Raw genomic sequence first — 16,823 nt, 5'->3', positions numbered from 1 at the left:
GTTACTTAGAAGAATTGGTGTTAAATGGACTGTTTAAAATCAACTCCCAGCTTGCAAGCCCAGCTAAATGCACCTGGATAGTGTATAAAATTGGACGTTAGAAGAGGAAGGCTATTAGAACACCTTCCTTAATTACTGGTAGGGATACTACAGTAAAGGACCCATGAAGGCATAACTCAATTAAAGGTTATTAAATTTGTTTGGCAGCCAGGAGCAGCAGCCAGAAAAAGTGAAAAGAAAGGGTTCCAGGAAGTACATTGGAAACTGTTTTAGGTAAAACTAGACGAGTTGATAGTGCTGGATAGAGATATTGAAAAACAAGTTAAGCCATGTTACAGCTAAAATGCAAGAATTGGGAAAGCCCATCAGTGTACAATTGTCAAATAAGGAATGAAACAACTATTATTTTCTGAAGTATTGCCAGTTTGGCAATTGCAAGAAGAAAAAAGTATATAAGTTTTTGTGGGAAAAAAAAGTTACAGAAGGGGGAAAATAATTAATGGCACGGTTTAAAAAAATAAAATAAAAAAGGGTAAACTCTAAATAAAGATCAAATGGTTTCATAAGTAATTGTTCACCCCAGTCTAAGTATTACTATCTGTCCATTAGTACCTGTGGGAATTCAGTTGTTAAAAAATAGGTGTTTGGCCAATCAGGTAGCATAACTAAGGTACACAATGATAAAAGAAGCTGTGCCTGCATTGCTGAATTAAAATCCATTGTTTGACAAAATGGGTATTTCTTTAACCCCCGTTTAGCAATATATGTGTAATGTGATCACATTCAGCAGAACTGAACTTGTATATTGTCCAGTACAAAAGGATAAATATGTCAGTATATTGGCTGATGATGTTATTAATGTTGGTTTATTGTTAGGAGTTGAACAGTGCTATATAATGGGATTTATAAAAACAAACAAACAAATTAGCCAACTAACTAATGCAGGTTTGGCAGGTTTTACATCAAGGGTGCGAAATCTGCAACATTTCAAATGAAGCTAAAGAAATAAGTATTCATCAATGGGATGGTATTGTTCAGGAATCCGCAGTTCTAAATATAGCTATCCCATCAGTGTTTCATTGGCAGTGTTGATTGTTATGTTGGTTCTAATGTGTTGTACGTGCTGTTGCATGAAAAAAAACCTGTATCTCACATTGAAGACATAAGCTCAAATCATGACTCAGCACATAGTCTTGAAGCAATTAGAGAATTTAAATGGTGACCACTCATGAATTGTTTCTGGGGGGTCAAAATGGGGACAATGGTTTTTATAATGTTTTATGTAATGTGCGTAATGAGTAGTGTGACAATGAATGTTAAGCAACTATAATTCTGCTAGCTGCAGACTGTGTGTGTGTTTGTCTTTATAAAGTATATGGTAACTTTTTTCCTACTGTATTCTCAGTAAATACAGCATATTACCTTTTCCCCTGAAAAAGATCCCGTGAGCTTCTGATAAGCATCACACTGTGAAACAGGGACAAAGAATAATAGCTACTGCAGAGCCAGGGGACTGAGGCATAGACAGTTTAAGTAACTTGCCCAGGATCTCACAGGAAGTCTGTGTCAGGGCAGGGAATTAACTGTAAGTATCCCAACACCAAATACAATGCCTGAAATGCAAGAAGAGCTCTCCTCACTTTTATTTAGTATGCAGATAACCCCAAAGAAAGCTCGCAGGACGTGAACTCTCTCTCATCCACTCTCCCTCAGCCCCAGCCTCTCTCACTGGCAGGTACCAGCATGTCACACAGATAAGCCACAGCCAGAAAGGACTCCGGAAATAGCACCCTCCTTCCACGGTCTCAGCCCACTGGCACAAGGGGTACACCACTTGTGCTAACAGCAGCCAGGCCGAGCCCCATACCACTGGAACCTGCCATTCCTGCCTTGGCCCTTCCACTGACAGAACATGGGGAAAGATGGTGGGGAAGTACATTGAGACCTTAGCTATGGGAAGAGCAGCATTGTTATGTCCCTGAATGGGCTGCCTCTGAGAGGGGGCGTCGAGGGGACAGACTCTCACACAGGAGCCTTGATTATTGGGGCTGATACTCCTGACAGTGGGAGCAGGGGGCAATGAGGGACCCTGAACCAGACCCACATCGGCTGCTCCAGATCCCACCCAATTTCAGATACCTGAGGGGGCAGGAATCCTTACCCAGCCAGCTCACAGCCTCGTAATTCTCCTGCATCACATCCCAGTAGAAGGCTCTCTGGCCCAGGTCCAGCAGAGCCCATTCCTCCCCAGAGAAATACACAGCCACCTCCTCGAAAGTCACTGGCTCCGTCACAGACATTTTCTTTCCCTGGCTCTGCAAGCCATGGGCTGTGCTGGAGAAAGACATGGGTGTTCTGCCACCTGTCGGGGGAAAGGGGGAAATGAGGACATTTCAGAAGGAGTTTTAATCCTTTCCACACCACTATTCTCCCCAGACTCTGTCCTAGTTGACACACATAGGTCACCTCGGTCCTGACATTGGGAGCAGGGGCCAATGAGGGACCCTGAACCAGACCCAACCCGGCTGCTCCAGATGCCACCCAGCTTGATACCCATGGGGACAGGAACCCTTACCCAGACAGCTCACGGCCTCATAATTCTCCTGCATCACATCCCAGTAGAGGGCTCTCTGACTTGGGTCCAGCAGCGCCCATTCCTCCCCAGAGAAATACACAGCCACCTCCTTGAAGGTCACCGGCTCCGCCACAGCCATTTCCTTTCCCTGGCTCTGCTGGCCGTGGGCTGAGCTGAAGCAAGACGTAGGTGTTCTGCAGCCTGTCATGGGGAGAAGGGTAATAGGAGACATTTCAGAAGGGCTTTAGTCCTTCCCACACCCCCCATTCTCCCCAGACTCTGTCCCTGGTGACACATACTAGACTCAGCCATTTCGGGCAAATGCTTGAGTCTAGAGAGTCCATAAACAACACACACAAGTTAGATCCCAAATCCATATTCACTTATCTCAGTACCTGGCTTGAGTTTCAACATTTCTGCACTTGCCACAATGGGATTCAGTTCTGTGCGCCCAGTGTGTCCAATAAACAAGCCACTTATTCTGCTATCTGAATATGGATGACAGTGCGTTATGTTTAGGCTTCTGTGTTTAAACCCCCTCCCTTTCTCTGCAGCATAGACCCAGGCCTTCTCATCAGGACTAAACCAACACTTTCAAACCAAGGGGTCGGCAACCTTTTCAAACCAAAGAGCCAAATTACACCCAAATTCAGAACAAGTGGTCAACCGAAAGCTGTATCAGAACGCACATTTGCATGACTGAAAATACACAAGGTAGCGTTTCTGATCACTGACATGATGATTAATAACAATGTCATGAAACACTATTCTTGCAGACTTTATTTAATGGGACTTTTGCTGCTGAACCTTTTCGCACGTTGCTTCGAAATTTACACCCTAATGAGTCACATCCAGCTTCCTGCAGGCATTCAAGTGGGTTGTGCCCACGAAAGCTCATGATACCATCTACATGTTTTGCTAGTCTTTAAGACGCTACTAAACTATTTGGCTGTGTCTACACTGGCATGAATTTCCGGAACTGCTTAAAACGGAATACTATTCCGTTTTCAGTTTTTCCGGAAAAGGAGCGTCTACATTGGCAGGCTGCTTTTCCGGAAAAGCCCTTTTTCCGGAAAAGCGTCTGTGGCCAATGTAGATGCGCTTTTCCAGAAAAGAGCCCCGATCGCCATTTTCGCGATCGGGGCTTTTTTCCAGAAAAGACTACTGGGCTGTCTACACTGGCCCTTTTCCGGAACAGTGTTCCGGAATAAGGACTTATGCCCGAGCGGGAGCAGAATAGTTTTTCCGGAATAGCGGCTGATTTTGTACAGTAGAGCATCATTGCTTTTCCGGAAATTCAAGGGCCAGTGTAGACAGCTCGCAGCTTATTCCGGAAAAGCGGCTGATTTTCCGGAATAAGTGGCCCAGTGTAGACACAGCCTTTATTATTTTTTAAGGCTGTGTAACCCTCTTTTTCCTCCCTGGGTTACTCAGGAGTAGGTCTCACACACACAGGTGGGCCTGGGTATCGCAGTGGTGATGCTGTCTAACTGGGAATTCCCTGTTCACCCCCTGGCTCATAAAGAATATACAACGGCAGTGCCTCCACCTGGCTGGCCCTCTACACACTTAATGGTGTGCCTTGGAAGCCTCCAGGAATAAAATTATTCCAGCAATAATCTGGATCTAACTCCAGGACAACAATTATAAATAATATACATCTAACTGATTACATTAGACTTAACACACCTTTACTTAACAACTTAAAGAAACAAGGTTTTTACAGATTAACTGTGAATAAAATTAACAAAGTACACGCAAATAATAGGAATGTATCTATCTGGCATTTGCACTGCCACCATTTATCCCATCCCAGAGCGTGCACTACTCTGGACTCAGAGTCCCAGACACTTGCACAGGTGCACTTGAAGATCTGCAGCTGGAGTGGAGGTAGCGCTGTGTGTGTTAGTCCAAGCTGACCAGCCAGCTGCAAAATCCCTCTGCCACTGGAGCAGGCTCCACCAAATGCCAGCAGCCCTGGTTCACTGTGCCTCTCTTTGGACCCAGAGTTAGTCTATATCTCTGAGGTCTGGCCCAGGCACCAATTTCTCAAAGAGCCCATTTACTTACAGTCCCCTCCTGTGTGCTGGTTTTTGTGTAGTCCCCCTCAGCTACAGGCACAGCCAGAGTCTCTCCCCTCTAGGGCAATCAGCAGCCCGTTAGATCCAGGCACCCACAGACTCCTAGTCACAGGCTGAAGCTGCAACACAATAGCTCCCGGACTGGATATATGGATCTTCCACAGCTGCCTGGCTCCCGTCTCCCCAAAATGGAGAATCCCAGACCGCTGAGCCCTTCTCTCAACATGCCTGGACAAGCTCAGACCAGCCCTCTCTTCCTAGTTTCCTCAAGGGCTCAGGGGAGCTGTACTCTCTAGGGCTAGATTGCAGCACACAGGACCCTCCCAGAAAAAGTCAGAGGCCCCTTTAGTAAGGGGACTACAGCAGCCTTCTGTCAGTCGTACTACGGCAGCGGGTAGGGGGGTGCAGGAGTATGTGGGGGTGCAGGAGAATACAGGGATTGGGGGACAGGAGGATGTAGAGATGTGGGGGTGGTTAGGCAGATGTGGGGAAGTGGGGGTGGACAGGAGGATGTGGAGAAGCAGGGGTGGACAGGAGGATGTTGGGGGCAGGAGGATGTGGGGAAGCGGGGGTGGACAGGAGGATGTGGGGGGCAGGAGGATGTAGGAATAGGTAGGCAGGGAGATGTGGAGGGGCAGGAGGATGTGGGGAAACAGGGATGCAGAAGGATGTGGGGAAGCAGGAGTGGACAGCAGAATGTGGGGGGCAGGAGGATGAGGGAATAGGTAGGCAGGGAGATGTGGGGGGGCAGGAGGATGTGGGGGCAGGAGGATGTGGGAATAGGTAGGCAGGGAGATGGGGGGCAGGAGGATGAAGGAATGGGCAGGCAGGGAGATGTGGGGGGGCAGGGAGATGTGGGGGGGCAGGGAGATGAGGGAATAGGCAGGCAGGGAGATGTGGGGGGCAGAAGGATGTGGGGGGCAGGAGGATGAGGGAATAGGCAGGCAGGGAGATGTGGGGGGCAGGAGGATGTGGGGGGCAGGAGGATGAGGGAATAGGCAGGCAGGGAGATGTGGGGGGCAGGAGGATGTGGGGGGGCAGGAGGATAAGGGAATAGGTAGGCAGGGAGATGTGGGGGGCAGGGAGATGTGGGGGGGCAGGAGGATGAGGGGGGCAGGAGGATGTGGGAATAGGTAGGCAGGGAGATGTGGGGGGCAGGAGGATGTGGGGGGCAGGAGGATAAGGGAATAGGTAGGCAGGGAGATGTGGGGGGGCAGGGAGCTGTGGGGGGCAGGGAGATGTGGGGGTGCAGTGAGCTGTGGGGGGGCAGGAGGATGAGGGAATAGGTAGGCAGGGAGCTGTGGGGGGGCAGGAGGATGAGGGGGGCAGGGAGCTGTGGGGGGCAGGAGGATGAGGGGGGCAGGGAGCTGTGGGGGCAGGAGGATGAGGGGGGGCAGGGAGCTGTGGGGGGCAGGAGGATGAGGGGGAGCAGGAGGATGAGGGGGAGCAGGGAGCTGTGGGGGGCAGGAGGATGAGGGGGAGCAGGGAGCTGTGGGGGGCAGGAGGATGAGGGGGAGCAGGGAGCTGTGGGGGGCAGGAGGATGAGGGGGAGCAGGAGGATGAGGGGGAGCAGGAGGATGAGGGGGAGCAGGGAGCTGTGGGGGGCAGGAGGATGAGGGGGAGCAGGAGGATGAGGGGGGCAGGGAGCTGTGGGGGGGCAGGGAGCTGTGGGGGGGCAGGAGGATGAGGGGGGGCAGGAGGATGAGGGGGGGCAGGAGGATGAGGGGGGCAGGGAGCTGTGGGGGGCAGGAGGATGAGGGGGGCAGGAGGATGAGGGGGGCAGGAGGATGAGGGGGGGAGGGAGCTGTGGGGGGGGCAGGGAGCTGTGGGGGGGGCAGGAGGATGAGGGGGGAGGGAGCTGTGGGGGGGGCAGGGAGCTGTGGGGGGGGCAGGAGGATGAGGGGGGGAGGGAGCTGTGGGGGGGGCAGGGAGCTGTGGGGGGGCAGGAGGATGAGGGGGGGAGGGAGCTGTGGGGGGGGCAGGAGGATGAGGGGGGCAGGGAGCTGTGGGGGGCAGGAGGATGAGGGGGGGCAGGAGGATGAGGGGGGCAGGGAGCTGTGGGGGGCAGGAGGATGAGGGGGGCAGGGAGATGTGGGGCGCAGGATGGGGGGGCGGGAGTGTTATGAGGCTGCAGCCCGGTGGGGAAATCAAGGCAAGAAGGGGGCGGGCGCTGACACGCGGGGAGACCGCGCTGCGGGGGGGGGGGGAATAGCAGCCCCTCCCCCCCACTCACTCTCCCCGAGGGACCAGCTGGGGCGGGGGGAGCAGCCACTGCCCCCCCCCTCCCTGCGGGCGCGCGGGACCCGCCAGCGCTGGGGGGGGGGGGGGGAGCAGAAAACGGTGCAATTTGCCGGTTGGTGAGAAGAGGGCGGGGCCCCGCAGCCGGGCTCCAACCCGGCCCCTCCCCCCTCGGCGCGCGCTCCGCTCCCCCCGCCTCACCTGCGGCCCGGCTCCGGGAGGTGGCGGCGGCAGCTCCGGGCCTGGGGAATCTCCCGGTCTGAGCTAAGCCCTGGCGCTGGGCCGCCTCCGCAGTCCCTGACCCGCTGCGCACGCGCGGTCGGTCTAACCCCGCTCCCCCTTCCATTCCGCCTCGCCCCGGCCGGGTTTTCCGCGCGCTTCTTTCCCCCTCCCTGCCCCGGCTCAGTCCCCGCTGCAGCCTCGCTCTCCGCGCGTGCGCAGAGGGAGGCCCGCCTCGGTCACTGCGCATGCGCCCCGCGGCCTGGGCGGTCCAGTAGGGAGGCGGGAGGACTCAGGGGAGGCGCCGGGGGCGGGAGAGCTCGGCTGACGTGGGAACGGGGCAGGTCACGTGGCAGATGGGGGGGGGAGTGCTGAGGCCGAGGCAGATCAATCGCGGGGGGGAGGTTTTGCCCTGGGACCCAAATCACTGGCCGGGGGGGGGGGGGGGGCAGGGGTCACATGACCAGCCTGGTGACGTAGAGGGGGGGATCAGAGGTCACATGACCAGCCTGGTGACGTAGAGGGGATTTCCCTGCCTGAGAGTCAGACATGCCCCTGTCAGCCCTGGGGGGGGGGGGGGGGGGCTCCCAAGTATTTGGTAAGTAGCCCATGGCCAGGTTCTGCCAGGGTGTCAAGTGACTTACCCTAAATAAAAACAGGGAGGGGGGGGACACTTGAATTCCTCCCCCAGGGGTACCCCTCGCTCTTTTCCTGCATGACTCCTACTACAGCAGTGTTCCTCAACCAGTGGTACCAGTACCCTTAGGGGTACTTGAGCAAAGTCGGGGGGGGGGGGGAACACGTCAACAATTGAAATTTGGAGAAAATTGTTGTTTTAAGTTTTAAACCCCTTTATTTTTATTTTTTACTTTGTACACCCAAAAATGCCATCGCCCACCCGGCTACAATTAAGTTGTGGAAACAAATGTGTTGTAATGGTTGAAAAAAAAAATCTGTATGTCTGAAAACTCTAGGTAGTGGGGGTACTTATAATTTTTCTGATAGAGTAATAACAGCAAAGAAAATATGTCTTAATTATATTATTAAATAGAACTAATCCAAAGTAATGACATCAGAAAATCTGTTTAATTTACTTTATTTAACAATATGCCTTTTTGTGCAAGAGCTAAAGCTATGCTTTGCGGGGAGAGGAATAACTCTACCATCAAACGTCCCCTGTCCTGTCGATGTACAGGCAGTCCCCGGGTTACATGGATCCGACTTACATCGGATCCCTACTTACAAACGGGGCGAGGCAACCCCGCACTAGCTGCTTCCCCCCAGCAGACTAGGGAGACGCGGAGCAGCTTTTCTCAGCAGACACCTCAGCTTGAGAAAAAAGGATTGAGGGAAGTGAGGTGTGGGAGAATAAAACTGAGCTCTGGAGAAATGTTTGGCTAGAGTTTCCCCTACAATATGTACCAGTTCCGACTTACATACAAATTCAACTTAAGAACAAACCTACAGTCCCTATCTTGTACGTAACCCGGGGACTGCCTCTACTGTATTTTTTTTGTGTGTGCAAAAACATGCTTGAGGTGTGGCCACTGCACTACATCACCTCAGAAGGAACAATAATAAAATATTGTTAAATAAAGTAAATTAAACAGATTTTCTGATGTCATTACTTTGGATTAGTTCTATTTAATAATATAATTAAGACATATTTTCTTTGCTGTTATTACTCTATCAGAAATATGTGTAGCTGACCAGCTCACTACCCCTTGAAATATGCCAAATAACCTGGGGATAACTTACCCCTCAAGGGATAAAGAATGACTGCACTATAGGCTTTACTTACCAAACTCCCCAGAGTCACAGATGCACTGGCTCTGAGGAAAAAAACCCTACCAACATCAAGTGATTTACCCTAAAAAAAAAAAACAGGGAGGGGGGACACTTGAATTCCTCCCAGAGGGGTACCCTTCGCTCTTTTACCCCAAAAGAGCTTGAAAAAAACAGAGAAAACAGGCTGCCTTCTCTGGTAGCTGATGGATGAGTCTGGGCAGGTGGACACACAGAGACCCCCTGTTACTTTCCAGAACAAAAGAACCAAATCATCACCTTAAAAAAATGATTTTATTAACAAAACAAAAGATATACTTGATAAAGCTTACTTGATTGCTAAGTGTTACAGAGCAACTAAAACAAATTAAAATGCAGAGAAAATTTCTGGGAACAACTCTCTTAGCTCAGAGGAGGCAATAATTTGTTCTGTGGCTTCTACCCTTCCTTCAGTGGAAGAAGACTAGTTCCCACCTTTGTACAGCACTTTTGTAGTCACTAAAGCTATGTCTACACTACGAGGTTTTTGTGAAAAAACGGGCAGAGTGGCCACACCTCAAGCATGTTTTTGCACACACAAAAAATACAGTACCTCGACAGGACAGGGGGCGTTTGATGGTAGAGTTATTCCTCTCCCCACAAAGCATAACTTTAGCTCTTGCACAAAAAGGCATATGAGGATGCTCCGCAGGGGTTTCTTACACAAAAAGAGCCTATCAGAAAAAGCACAGGTGCTCTGATGGCCATTCTGCTAATGGCCATCAGAGCTTCCTTGCACAAGAGCATCCATGCAGTGTGGACGCTCTCTTGCGTAAAAGCACATCGCTTTTGCAATGCACTTTTGAGGTGTGGACGCACTTTGATGCAAGAAGTTTTTGTGGAAGATCTCTTCTGCAAAAAGCTTCTTGTGCAAAAACCCTGCAATGTAGACAAAGCCTAAGAGTACCTCACAGCAACTAGTCACAGGCATCTTTTTTTAATATATTTTATTCCACATATATGGACTGCTTAAAATATAGTTTATATATATATACAGTGTGTGTGTGTATACAAACACACACCCTTGTGTTTTGTTTGTATTGGTGATATACATCAACACACTACTTCAATATTGGTGGTGCAAATAAGAAAATTCAACCCTCCAAAAAGAAAATTCAGTCTGCCCAAGGACAAAAAATGTTAGAGGGGACACTGCAGTTAACTGCAGCAATGTTAGGTTTAATGCTCCCACACAACCATGATAACTTACACTGCTTAAAAGCCTTCAGTAAAGGACCTCGTCAAAGGCTTTCTGAAAGTCTAGGTATTATATATCCACTGGATTGTTCTTATCCACATATTTATTGACCCTCTCAAAGAATTCTAATAGATTGGTACGGCATGGTTTCTCTTTACAGAAAGTATTGTTGATTCCTCTCTGAAAAATCATGTGCATCTCTGGAGGGTAATTCTGTACTTGACTATGGTCACCCACTTTCCTGGTACTGAAGGTTGGCTGCCCCACAGGGAAAAACAGGGATTGCCACTGGATCCTTTTTTTAAAAATTGGCATCATGTTAGCCATGCTCCCGACAGCTATTTCAGAAAGTTAAAGGACAGGTTTCAGGCCACAATCAGCAGTTCCCTATAGGCACCCAGGCCTTGGTTGTCCCTCAAGCCCCAGTGCAATTTACAAGCCCAGGGAAGGCCGGTAGAGGCCCAGGCTGTCAGGTCTTACCAGAGGCTACTTCTGCTACTGCAAAGAGCCTGGGAGAGGGTGGAAGGAGAGAGTTCCCTCCCAGCTTTGAGTGCAGGGGCTAGAACATTTACCCAAGATGGGGAAGCAGGCTGTTTAAATCAGCAAGTCAGTGTTTGTTACAATGGAGTCACATCCAAACCCTGTCACCAGTGTTCCCTCTAAGGTTTTCTAACCATGAGCAGAGTGAGTTTTGCCTTGTGCACCAATAGTGAGGTCACGTGTGCTGGTTTGTATGTATGCCACCATGGCACCCAATTTATTATCACACACATTCCCAGTTGCCAGAACAACCCCCCTCCCTCTGGCCCCAGCATGCGGCAGGTCCTGTTCCTGACTGCTGGAGCAGCCAAGCCCCCCACCCCCACATGTGGCAGGTCCTGTTCTGAGCCCCAACCGCCAGAACAGGCCCTGACCCCCCCCACCCCACCATGTGGCAGGTCCTGTTCCGAGCCCCAACCGCCAGAATGGCCCTGACCCTCCCCACCCAACCATATGGTAGCCCCGACCACCTGAGCAGGTCTCCCCACTGCCACACAGCCACAGCAGGTCCCAGCCCCCCACCCCAGCAGCCCCCTCACCACACCAACTCAGCCAGCCCCACCCACCAAAGCAGCTGCCTGCTACGCGAATAAGAATTTTCCCCAATATGCAGCGATTGGAAAGCTGTGCTACTTTTCCCATTTCTAGCACTTTTCTTTCATACCATTTGGAATAAAGATCTTTCTTCTTTGCGTGCCTGCTTACACCCATTCCACTTAGGTGTGTGCGTGCTGCGTGCACGGGTTCTGGAAACTTTGTACCCTTAGCAGTACCCATTGGTCCAGCCGAGGAGCCCTCTGGAGTGGTGCCAGTATGACCGCCCATATATTCCCCTGCTGACCCCCCACCCCCTCAGTTCCTTCTGACCACCATGACGGTTGCTGGAACGCTTAACTTGGAATCGCAAGTGTGCCCTTAGCACTCTTATCTCATGTAAATAGTTCCTTAGTGTAGTTACTGAGGTTTTTGTTGTTAGAATACAATTATAGAATACTAGGACTGGAAGGGACCTCGAGATGTCATCGAGTCCAGTCCCCGGCCTTCGTGACAGGACCCAGCACTGTCTAGACCATCCCTGATAGACATTTATCTAACCTGCTCTTAAATATCTGCAGAGATGGAGATTCCACAACCTCCCTAGGCAATTTATTCCAGTGTTTAAGTACCTGACAGTTAGGAATTTTTTCCTAATGTCCAACCTAAACCTCCCTTGCTGCAATTTAAGCTTCTTGTTCTATCCTCAGAAGCCAGGAAGAACAATTTTTCTCCCTCCTCCTTGTGACACCCGTTTAGATACCTGAAAGCCGCTATCATGTCCCCTCTCAGTCTTCTCTTTCCCAAACTAAAATAGTTAGTAGATAGTTCATTCCCATTGTTCCCCCTCCATGAGGGGGAGGAGGGAGCATGCCAGGACCCCAGGGTTTAAACCCTGCCTGCGGTGCTCGAAGCCTATGTCCTGTGGTGACCCACACAGGGACAGCCTAAAGTGCCTGGGGGAAAGCAATTTGATGGACTCGTGTAAGATCTGTCAGTCCTTTAAGCTAAGGACTGAGAGAGAATGGGACTCTAGGCTCAAGTTACTCCTAATGGAGTTGGCACCATCAGCGAGGAGCGTACCGGGGCTGATCCAAGACACTGGACCCGCATCAAAGCACTTTTTGGCATTGGAAGCACCGGCCGGTGCCGAGGCACCGATCCCAGTCCCTGGCACCGAGTGCGCAAAGAGGGAGATCGCCCTCGTGATGGGACCAAGGGACATGTCATGGGGGGGAGGCTGAGGCTTCATCTCTGGTATGCCATCGGTGCAGGTGCGCAGCCCAGAGACCCAGGACCTGTCCATGGAGGAGGTCCCACAGCTGTCAATGCCAGATACTTTTCTGGCAGCCCAGGAGTTCGTTGAGCTCACATCTTCCCCGCCCACCTCCCCTTCATCGGAATGTTGGCAAGAAGGAACTGAGGGAGTGGGGGGCCAGCAGGGGAATATATGTGCAGTTACACCGCCACCACTCCAGGGGGCTCCCCAGCTGGAACAACAGGAATTGATAAGGGTAAAAAGCTTCCAGAACTAGTGCATGCAGTGCATGCACTCATAAGTGGAATGGACATAAGCAACACACCTTGAAGAGCAACAGTTATGAGATAAGTAACCATTTTTTTTCATAGCATCATAGAACATTAGAACTGGAAGAGACATTGAGAGGTCATTAAGTCCAGTCCCCTGCCCTCATGGAAGGGCCAAGCACCATCTAGATCATCCATGACAGATGTTTGTCTCACCTGTTCTTAAATATCTCCAGTGATGGAGATTCCACAACCACCGTAGGCAACTTATTGCAGTATTTAACCTCCCTGACAATTAGGAAGTTTTTCCTAATGTCCAACCTAAACCTCCCTTGCTGCAATTGAAGCCCATTTTCCCACAGAGCAATTAAAAGGCTTCTCTCCCATGTGGGTTCTCTGATGTTGAAGAACTCTGATTGAACCTTTTTCCTCAGTGAGTGCTGTTGCCTGATCTAAGATTGTGTGTCAATTTTTAATTACCACCTTTAGGACAGACAAGTCCTGTGTCCTAGGATCAGGCCCAGAATTCAATTATTCTAAGCTTGGGAACCCTGATGTGCACAGTTGCAACACTCACAATATAGGAACTCTTGTATATTTACAAATATAGTTTATTAATACAGTTAGCACAGTCACAAACACCCCAATTTCTGTGTATAGAGAGTGAGCATCCATATTTCCTTACCCTATATTTACATCATTCCTTCTAGAACAATCTTAGGTGTTAACCCATCACCTTCCCCATGATCACCAAGGGCCATGATTCTGGCACCTTCCAAGGGCTACATCTTTTTCTCCTCCTACCCCTATGATGGAATGCCACTTTTATAATATGTTGCTCTGACATTGATATGTTTGATGCATATTCAGTAGGGAACATTTCTAATGTTGAAGTGTCCTTTTCCCTATAGGACAATGTATCATGGATCTCAACTTGGCCTGAACCAGTTATTTTGGGACTTTCCATGTAATGATGCAGCTGCTGAGTCTGAGGATATTTTTCCTATCACTTTCCAAACTTATGTAAGTCATCTTTGCTATCTGGGTGAAAGGTCCTAGACATATGTCCTAACCCCCACCCCCTTCAGTCCAGGGAAGCTATGAATAAGCTATGACTCGTGTCTGAGTGAGACCTGTATCTCAACCATGGAAATGTGCAAACGTTAGCTTCCGCTTATCTTGCAAATGACCTATTACAGATTTCCTTTCCTGTTACATAATGACCTTTTACAGATTTCTTGCATTACAGCTCTTAACTATTACTTCTGTACTAACTCTACCCATTAATATATTCATTAATTAATCTGAATCAACACAATATTATTATTAACATGATAGGCAAGGAAATTAACTCTGTCAGCTACAGGGCACTTACTAGTTTTCTCTACTGTATGGATTCTTCTATGTCTAAGAAGGTGTGACATCTGCCTGAAAGTTTTCCCACAGTCACAGCAGTTGAAGGGTTTCTCTCCTGTGTGGATTCTCTGATGTCTAATGAGATGTGCATTTCTAGTGAATCTTTTCCCACAGTCAGAGCAGCTGAAGGGTTTCCAACTGGTGTGGATTCTCTGATGTTTAATCAGGTTTGAATTCTGACTGAAGCTTTTCCCACAGTTAGAGCAACTGAAGGGTTTCTCCCCTGTGTGGGTCCTCTGATGATCAAGGAGACTTGAACGCTGATGGAAGCTTTTCCCACAGTCAGAGCAGTTAAAGTGCTTCTCTCCTGTGTGGATTCTCTGATGTCTACTGAGACGTGATCTACTACTGAAGCTTTTCCCACAGACAAAGCAGTTGAAGGATTTCTCGCTTGTGTGGATTCTCTGATGTTTAATCAGGTTTGAGTTCTGTCTGAAGCTTTTCCCACACACAGAGCAGTTGAATGGTTTCTCTCTTGTGCGGATTCTTGAGTGCTGATGGGAGCTTTTCCCACTGTCAGAGCTGTTACATGGCGTATTGCTTGTATGTAGTTCCTGATGTTGAATAAGTTCTGAGCGCTGACTGAAGCTTTTCCTGCAGGTAGAGCAGTGAAAGGGTTTCTCTCCAGTGTGGATTCTCCTGTGTCTAACAAGACCTGAGCGCTGACTGAAGCTTTTCCTGCAGGCAGAGCAGTGAAAGGGTTTCTCTCCTGTGTGGATTCTCCTATGTCTATCAAGGCCTGAGCGCCAAGTGAAGCTCTTCCCACAGTCAGAGCAGATGAAGGATTGCTTTATTCTGTGGTTTCTCTGGTGATCAGTAACACCGGATTTCCAATGTAAGCTTTTCCCACAAGCAGGACAGTCACAGATTTTCTCAGTTGGATGCTTTCCTTGATGGGTAATAAGATTTGAGTTCTGACTGAAGTTATTCCTATAGTCAGACAAGCTGAAGGGGTTCTTATCAGAGTGGATTCTCTGGTGTAAAATGAGGACCTTTCTACATTGGAAACATTTCCCACAGTCACTGCAAGCGTAGGGTAACACTTGATGGGGGGTTTTCTGTTGAACAGTTTCTTTGTATCTTTTCATCCTTCTGCTCCTGTGACTAGATTTACCCTGTCCCTCCACTGTATGGTTTCCCTGCTGCCTTTCTGGGCTCCGCTGACACTCAGAGGTCTCTCCCTGCTCAGGACTCTGAGAAACATGCCCTTCAGATCTTCCCAATAAGATTTCACATGGAGCAACTTGTTCCGGTCCTTCCTGATGAAGGCTCCCCTCATTGTTCTCACTCAGCATCCCATCACCTGCTGGGAAAGACAGAAACCAGACCGAAGTCATTCTCTGTGCTGAGCTGAAAGGGCAACAGGAAAAGGGGGAGAAAACACACAAACAACTACTGTCACAGCCCCCCACATGCTTCATGAACACCAGATTATGAATATGAATTTTCATAATGCATCTTCAAGACAGGCATAACAGGATATGTAATATACCATTTTTAAAGTTACAGTCTCTTGAACATGTATGTACTATCTTTGTGCATGTATCACTTTTGTATGTGAAGTTAGACATATGAAGTGTAAGCATGTTTATAGTTCTAAATGTGCTAATGAGGGCCATTAGTGATATGTTAGGAACTTAGTGACTCAGCCCTCAACCACCAATGATGGCTCCTTTTTCCCTGTAAGCTCAAACTGTGGTTGAGCCTACAAAGTCACATGACCATGCCACCTGGTACTGGAATCCAACTTGAATCTCATACTTTTCCATGGGGTTGAGGAGTGTGACCTGGGGGAAATCTATATAAGGAAAGGAAAGTGATCAGGGCTTTGTCTTCAGCTGGCCTTAGAAACTGCCTCATCCACCATACGAGGATAAACATGAAGAAACGTGAAAACACAGAATCCTGAAGAACTCTGAAAAGCTGTTGAGTAGACCCAGGTCAGAGTTAAGATCAACTCTGTAACGTGAAGTATTTTAACTGAGATAGAATGGTTCAAGGTAAAAATTTGCATGTAACAAGTTTTAGTGGATCAGAATTAGCTGGTGTATGTTGTTTAAATTAGCAGTTTGCTTTGATCTGACTGTTTTCACTTACAACCGCTTAAGTCTTACTTTTTATACTTAATGAAACCACTTTTCTTTATTATCAAGCCAAGTGTAAATGATTGTTACCTGGGGAGCAACCACTGGGCATATCTAACATCAATACTGGGCAAATTAGTTGAAACTATAGTAAAGAATAGGATTTTCAGACACATAGATAAACACAATTTGTTGGGGGAAATGTCAACATGGTTTTTGTATAGGGAAATCACACTTCACTGATTTACTAGAGTTCTTTGAGAGGGTCAACATGCATGTGGACAAGGAGGATCCAGAGGACATAGCAAACTTAGATTTCCAGAAAGCATTTTACAAGGCCCCTCACCCAAGGCCCGTAAGTAAGTTATCACGAGGAAAGAGGGAATGTCCTTTCATTGTCCTCCTGTCTTTTAACCAGTTAACAAAGGGTAGGAATAAATGGTCAGTTTTCAGAATGGAGAGAGATAACTAGTTATTCATCCACCCTCCCTCAGCCCCAGCCTCTCTCACTGGAAGGAAATGGCATGTCACACAGATCAGCCACGGTCAGGAAAGGACTCCAGGAATCGCTCCCTCCTTCCAGGGGC

At 49.0% G+C, this 16,823-nt stretch overlaps 2 protein-coding genes across 2 annotated transcripts in view; one reads left to right on the top strand and one right to left on the bottom strand.

Moving 5' to 3' along the window:
* Positions 1-16,823, top strand: part of LOC102452245 (uncharacterized) — a 505,721-nt gene that overhangs the window by 158,602 nt on the left and 330,296 nt on the right.
* LOC102455931 (uncharacterized) overlaps positions 1-16,823 on the bottom strand; it is a 28,191-nt gene that overhangs the window by 8,559 nt on the left and 2,809 nt on the right. The window contains exons 3-6 of the mRNA XM_075913346.1: positions 14,034-15,458; positions 7,096-7,404; positions 2,576-2,776; positions 2,162-2,362 (exon numbers count right to left, since the gene is read on the bottom strand). Of these exons, the coding sequence (XP_075769461.1) occupies positions 2,162-2,362; positions 2,576-2,776; positions 7,096-7,404; positions 14,034-15,458 (2,136 nt within the window). The remainder of the gene's footprint in view (positions 1-2,161; positions 2,363-2,575; positions 2,777-7,095; positions 7,405-14,033; positions 15,459-16,823) is intronic.

This window comes from Pelodiscus sinensis, chromosome 32 (assembly GCF_049634645.1).
Source record: "Pelodiscus sinensis isolate JC-2024 chromosome 32, ASM4963464v1, whole genome shotgun sequence".
NCBI lineage: Eukaryota > Metazoa > Chordata > Testudines > Trionychidae > Pelodiscus > Pelodiscus sinensis.
This window is presented reverse-complemented; position numbering and strand designations above follow the sequence as displayed.